Source organism: Mus pahari, chromosome 19, assembly GCF_900095145.1.
Source record: "Mus pahari chromosome 19, PAHARI_EIJ_v1.1, whole genome shotgun sequence".
Lineage (NCBI taxonomy): Eukaryota > Metazoa > Chordata > Mammalia > Rodentia > Muridae > Mus > Mus pahari.
The window spans coordinates 14817644-14824990 of NC_034608.1; the positions used below are offsets into that span (position 1 = coordinate 14817644).

At 47.2% G+C, this 7347-nt stretch overlaps 1 protein-coding gene across 2 annotated transcripts in view; it reads left to right on the top strand.

Annotated features, from left to right (window-relative positions):
• Nucleotides 1–957, top strand: part of Rtn2 (reticulon 2) — a 12873-nt gene extending 11916 nt beyond the window's left edge. The window contains exons 9-10 of one of the 2 annotated variants that reach the window (XM_021219140.1): nucleotides 229–287; nucleotides 486–943. In XM_021219140.1, coding sequence (XP_021074799.1) covers nucleotides 229–287; nucleotides 486–564 — 138 coding nt within the window. In that variant the 3' untranslated portion in view covers nucleotides 565–943. Of the gene's footprint in view, nucleotides 1–228; nucleotides 288–485 lie in introns of both variants that reach the window. The other variant, XM_029531880.1, reaches the window with a different exon arrangement.
• Nucleotides 958–7347: the final 6390 nt, after the last annotated feature.

Sequence of the window (7347 nt, forward strand, 5' to 3'; positions counted from 1 at the left end):
GAGAGAGAGAGAGAGAGAGAGAGAGAGAGAAAGAAAGAAAGAAAGAAAGAAAGAAAGAAAGAAAGAAAGAAAGAAAGAAAGAAAGAAAGAAAGAAAGACAGACCGGTAGGCCGGTTATGGTTCGTACAGTTGAGAACCATACCTACTAGGAAGGCCCTCTTCCAATGTGGGATGCTGCAGCATCCCACATCAATTACCCAGAACCCTCTGTCTCATTGGTCTCCCCAGGCCCAGATTGACCAGTACGTGGGGTTGGTGACCAATCAGTTGAGCCACATCAGAGCTAAGTAAGTACATGAGAAGATGACGGGGAGGAGAGTGGAGCCTGGGATATTTGCTTGTGGGTTTTCTGTTGTCTCCCCCACTCCCCCAGATCCCCACTTCCTATTCCCAAACCTCCCAGGGCACATTGGTTCCATCTCAAAGCAGGTCATCAGGTGGAGGGCACCTCCTCCATCTCAAGGCCCCTAATTTTGCTTCCTCAGGATCCGAGCTAAGATCCCGGGGACCGGAACCCTTGCCCCAACAGCATCTGTCTCCGGATCCAAAGCCAAAGCCGAATGAGAGGGGTGTCTTTGCCCGAGGGACGCCTGCCCACACCCCAGCAGCCCTCTTCCCTTTCATTTCCCGTGCATCCACACCCTCTCCCACTCGGCCGAGCCATTTGCCAGTGGGAAGTGCCTGAGCGACCCGGACTACATTTCCTAAGAGGCTCTGCTCTAAGAGTCCAGGAAAAGGCCATGCTCTTTGGCCGCAGAGCCTGCTGGGACTTGTAGTTGAATAGTCAGGACGCTGCCCTGCACTTCCGTGACCCGCCGCTGGAGGCACCGTGAGGGGTTGGTGCCTCTGAAGCCACCAACCCCTATGCTGGGGCTTTGCATGGGGCCCAGGCGAGCCTTGAGCTTGGATTTACACTGTAATAAAGACTCTTGTGGAAAATTCACTGCATTCTGTGCTTTAAAGTCCCTCCACTTACACCTTCCTACACTGAAAAGAATTAAAAAACAAACAAAACAAGCAAACAAACAAAAACATTAAAAAAAAACAAAAACAAAAACTCTAGTGATAATGTTGTCCTTACATCCCAGCATTCGAGAGTCAGAGGCAGGCGAGTCTGCAGAGCGAGTTTCAGGACAGCCAGGGCTATGTAGAAAGCCCCCTGTCTCAAAACAAGCGTCAACAAAAGGAAATGATTGGGGGATGCAAGCCCGATCACCTCGTAAAGGATGCAATGGTCTGAGCTGGATCATCTGAATCCCCCGTGGTGGGAAGAGAGACCGCCTGGGGTAACGTCACCTCTACACGTGCGCCATCGCATACCTGCACGACCCACAGTGAACATAGAAGTGCCATTTAATCATTTAATTTCAAAAACATAAAGTTAGAAAATAAATTCTTGGGGCTGGTGAAAAGCACCTACCTCCAAGCTAGCCTCCCGAGTTCCATCTCTGGAACCACGTCACCACGTCGTGAACAATCAGAAATGGCTCCTTCAGGCTGTGCTTGCACACCCCTATATATGCATTCAAAAATAAATGTGTGGTTTTTCTTGTTGTTGTTGTTGTTGTTGTTTTAAGCCTGGAATGAGAGAGGGAGGTGGATCTCTGTGAGTTTGAGGTCATCTATATAATCAGACCTGACTCAAAAAAGAAAGGAAAAAAGATTTAAGATCAGTGAGATTCCCCCAGATAAAGGCACGTGCTACACAGACTTGGCGGTGTGAGTTGGATTTGGGAAATCAGCCAAAAGATAAAGCAGTGCAGGGCTGGAGAAGCTGGCTCGGTGGTTAAGAGCACCAGTTGCTCTGTCAGAGAACCGGGGTTCGATTCCCAGCACCCACAGAGTGAGTGGCTCACAGCCACCTCTAATTCCAGTCTCAGGGATGCCCCCTTTTGGTCTCTGCAGGCACTGCATGCACTTTGGTATACAAACATACACGCAGACAAAACATAAAATAATACTGGCAATAAGGACTGGAGACAGAGAGCCGTCTCCGTGACGTCATCCTCTGACTTCCACATGTGTGCACACATACTCATGATAACAATTAGAACGTTTCGCCGGGCGTGGTGGCACACACCTTTAATCCCAGCACTCAGGAGGCAGAAGCAGGTGGATTTCTGAGTTCGAGGCCAGCCTGGTCTACAGAGTGAGTTCCAGGAAAGCCAGGGATACACAGCGAAACCCTGTCTCGAAAATCCAAAAAACAAAACAAAACAAAAAACAATAAGAACATTTGCCAAGTGTGACCTAGCAGAAATGCTCAATCCTAGAAGTATCTATGGTTTTATTATTGTACTCTATGATATTGTTTCCCAAATGTTGTCAGTCATTCCCTGTGAGATCCATGCTAGGGCTGTAGTTCAGTGGATGGGCACTTGTCTAGTATATACAAGGCTTGGGTTTAATAGCCATCAACGGCTGACACAGAAATGCCTAATGGGCAGCCAGACATGGTGGCACACATCTGTAATCCAAGCACTGAGCTCCAGACCTGAGTTCCGGACCAGCTACACAGTTCAAAGTCAAACTGAGCTCTAGCAAGACTGTCTTAAAAGATCAAAGGCTGGGGATGCCACTGCCCAGACTCTTCCAGAGAGGGATGGGGGTGGGGAGTGTGGCTCAGTAGTAGAGCCCTTGCCTAGAATCCTCCAGTGTGGGGCTGGAGTATGGCTCAGTGGTAAACAGCTAGCCTAGCTGGCAAATGGCCCTGGGTTCCATCCTCAGAACCATAAATAAGCAGAAAAATAAAACAGAGCAAATACCTTTTTTTTTTTTAAAGATTTATTTATTATATGTAAGTACACTGTAGCTGTCTTCAGACACTCCAGAAGAGGGCGTCAGATCTTGTTATAGATGGTTGTGAGCCACCATGTGGTTGCTGGGATTTGAACTCTGGACCTTTGGAAGAGCAGTCGGGTGCTCTTACCCACTGAGCCATCTCACCAGCCCCCGCAAATACCTTTTATAAAGAAATGTTACTTGCCACCTTGGAAGCAAGTCAGCATTGCTTGTCAGAATAGACTACAGCAAAGACACACAGAAATGTTAGCATTTGTTTGTTCATTGCCGTATCACTTGTCTTCAGACATTCCAGAAGAGGGCGTCAGATCTCATTAAGGATGGTTGTGAACCACCATGTGGTTGCTGGGATTTGAACTCAGGACCTTCAGAAGAAGAGTCAGTGCTCTTACCCAATCAGCCATCTCAGCAGCCTGTCACTTGCCTCTTGATGTACATATCATTGTAGGAGATAGATACGAGGTGAGGCGCCAAGGAGTTATAGACACTGCTCTGCACAGTGTGAAAGCCGGGCACGCAGTGCAGCATCTAACTAATCAAACCGAGAGGGTCTGGGAGACACCTAAGTAAGTCACTTGCAGCCAAGCCTGACGACCCGAGTTCAATCCCTGGAATCCACAAGATGCAAGGAGAGAGCTAACTTCCAAAAATTGTCCTCTGCATCCAGGAGGCAGAAGTAGGCAGATCTCAGCAGCATCAGAGGCCAGTCTGGCTGAGGTAGTGAGAGACCCAGGCCAGCCTGGGTTACAATATTAAGTTATTAGACAACGCACCCCAACATCAAAACTGCAACACTCGTATCTCCAGCCAAGTTCTACTTTTGAAATTTAGTTAACTGTTGCTGCTATTGCCTCACCTTTCCATGAGGCACTTGCTTAGCAAGGGAAAGGTCATAGGTCACAATCACAGTATGTCACATGAATGGCAAGGTGGCCTAGAGGGTAGAGTTGATTCCTCCAACGGACATGGTAGAAGGACAGAGCCAACTCTGCATGTTGTCCTTGCACCTGCATGAAAAAATAGTTGTTTTTTTTTAAAATAACGTTTTCTAAAGATGCTTTCTAACACATCTTTCCTAAGACATAGTGTGCACATCGAAGAATCCATTGGGTGAGGGGAGAATCCTGGTGAGAAATGGGTCCAGGAACACTAAAGCCACCAGCCTATCTCAGCACCCCGACTCAGGGCACACACACACACACACACACACACACACACACAAGTTTCAGAATTTATGTTCCTGTCACCTAGCTTTAGCACCTCCCAGAGGCTGGCCTGAAAGTCTACCCAAAGTGTAATTCACTGGTTCTTTGCCGTTCCTTTATAGCAGAAATTCTTAACTTGTGGTGGGGACCCCTTTGGGGTAGAATGACTCTTCCACGGGGTCATCTAAGATCACTGGGGAGCACAAATGCTTACATTACTATTCATAACAATAGAAAAATTACAGTTTTAAAGTATCAATGAAAATAATTTTATGGTGGTGGGGGGGTCACCACAACACAAGGAAATGTATTAAAGGGTTCTCAGTGTTAGGAGTGAGGAGAGCCACAGCTCGGGGAATTCTGTGTCTCAGGTGCATTGTGCGGGTGGGGAAACTGAGGCTCGGAGAAAGGTTGGGACGACATCTATTCACCTACACAGTCAGGTGGTAAGTGACAAGCATGTGGTGGTTTGGTTGTCTGTGGCAGGGGAGAAAGTGACCCTTTCCTAATATTTAAACCGGGGCCAGGTCGGGGGAGCCCTTACTAGGTGGTGGTGTTTGAGAGCAGGATGAGAAATTTTGGGTCACATGGACATGGGGAGGGAAGGCAACCAGGCTGAAGGGATTAACCAAGGAGAGTGTGCCCGTGAGAGCCTGCAGCATTCCTCAAGCCAGTTCCAGGAGGACGGAGTAGGGCCGCTTACGGAACGAAAGAGGTTAGATTGTAGGGCTCTGTGAAGTAGGCAGAGCAACTCTGATTTTTCTGTCTTCTTATAAGTCATGATAAGATTTAAATTGCGTGTTGTGATTCATGCCTGTAATACCATTGGGAGGCTGAGGCAGGAAGATTGTTTCAAAGTTCAGGCAATCCTGGGCTACATAGTGATTCAGGCCAGACAGAGCTAAAGAGTGAGATCCTGTATATATATATATATATATATATATATATATATATATATATATATGTAATTGGGGCTGACTTACCGTTTCAGAGGCACAGTTCATTATCGTCACGGAAAGAAGCAAGGCATCACGCAGGCAGACGTGGTGCTGGAGAAGGAGCTGAGGGTTCTACACCTTGATCGGAAGGCAGCAGGAGACCGCGTTCTGCAGACAGCCAGGACCACACTGGCCAGACTTGAGCATACGTATGAGACCTCAAAGCCTAGCCTCCAAGTGACACGCTTCCTCTAACAAGGTACACCTCCTCTAATAAGGCCACACCTGCCATTAAGGCCACTTCCCATGGGCCAAGCCTATTCAAACCACAACTGTGTAGGTTTCATTTTCCCTAGGGAGCTGGGCTACAGGAACTCGGCTCTGGTATTATCCATGTCTGTGCCTCAGTTTCCCTGGGCTAATCACATAGATATAAAAAGGGATGGTTTTTAGCATCTAAAGGCAACTAGTCTGAACNAGTTGGTTGTCAACTCCATCACCTAGGGACTCAGTAGAATCCCTACATACTTGCAGTTCTACAAAGGAACAGCAGGTGTCGCTCTGCGGCCGCGTGCCATCAGACCCTACGAAAGACTTGCTTCTCGCTTGCAGAAAATCTCGAATTCTGCTACGAAGGGGCCGCGTGAGAAGTTTTTCATTAAAACAAACAAACAAACAAACAAACAAACAAATAAAACTGACTTTGCAAAAAATTAGGCTCTTAGCTAGGGAGGCAGGCACTTTAGGCGCTGCTTCCCAGAATGCAAGGCGCTATGCAAATGAAGCTACTTACTTTTTAGTTAGTAGGGTCATTCACGGAACACTTTACTGAGGAAACACATATTCACAAGAAAAAGTGAAAAAATATTTGAAAACATTAAAATTAGTTATTTACTGTACACCACGAATAGTCACCATAACTGTAAAAAGTAGAATAATATGGCCTTTATATAACTGACCAAAAATAGTTTATCCCGCCCGGATGATCCTCAGTGGTCTGGGGTGCAGGCTTCAAACCTGTAGCTGTTTAGCGACAGAGTGGTTCAATTCCACCTTTCGGGCGGGAGTATCTATCCCATTTTGTTCCCTGAAATTCTTGTACAAAAGCGACCAGAGCGGAGTTAACCTCTCTGAAGCCACCCCTATTCCCATTTATTCTCTCTTCGTACTTACTCTTTTTTTCCTCCCAGGAATTTCCGATCAAATACATCTCATAAATGGATTTAAATTAGTCTCCACAATTCTAGGATGTTGCTGTCTCTCCTTAAACGATTTGCTCATCCAGTCATCTGCTCTTCTATGTATTTAGTCACACACGCATTATTAGTCATTATTTGTTCATTTGTTCACTCCGGCTCATTCCTGTCTCTGCGCTGGAGCAGTAATAGGGATACAGTTGTGATCACACCTTTAGCCCTGGTCTTTTGAGGTAACTGAGCCAGTGGGAAGAGCCCGGCACCCGACAATTGTGTTTTTAATGACCTCGAGCATAGAAGGTCATCCCACAAGGAGTTCTGAGTAGGGTGGCCTTGTGACACACACTTAATGGAAGACAAGCTGACAGAAGAGCGAGAATGGGGGAACCGAGGCTCGAGCAAATGCCTTCTCCTTTTCAAGAACCCCCTAGACCACCCGACTGGTGAGCATCTCCTGCAGCGAGTTATCCTTTCCAGACTTGCTATTAAAGAAGAGACATGTGTTCTGCCTCCTCCATGCCTCTTGGATCCTTCCTCTACTCTGCTTCCCATTCTCGATCCTTCTTGAAACCCTCAGCGTCCTCCTCAGCCTGGGATGGGCTGGAAGAGACCACCTAGCGCTAACCTCCTCTGCTCAATACCTGCTTAGTGCTTTCAAAGGAGCATCTGAACTCTGCATTCTAGGAACGTCGTTGCCTGTAGAAGCTCCCTGAGGCTAACTCTCACTCTCCGCCTGCCCTCCGCTACCCTCACCACGAACTTCTGGCTCCCCTCTCCCCATAACAGATCTTTGCGCTTGGTATCTACCATCCACATCTCACTGAACTCCTGATTCCCTCGCCGCCACCTCCCAAATGCTAGGATTTACAAGTGTGCCCAGCTTTTACACCGTGCCCTTAGCTGTTGCTGAAGTCATTGCACACCCAAGGTCCTGAATAAATTCTTTTCCGATCATGAAGTCTCCCAGACCCTTCACCAAATTTGTACCTTACACTTTTCTGCTCCTTATTTTTTCAAGTAGGTGGCCCAGCCTGGGAACATGGGAAGACCTAGCAAGTATCCACTTCCTTTTAGTCCTGCTGTAGGTTCTGATTCGTTCGTCCCACTAAGTGCCGGCAAGACCTTCCTAGCAATCCAAATTCCGTTTTTCTGAAAGGAAGCCATGTAGTAGGTACCCAGGGAAAACAGACACTTTGACCTGAATGA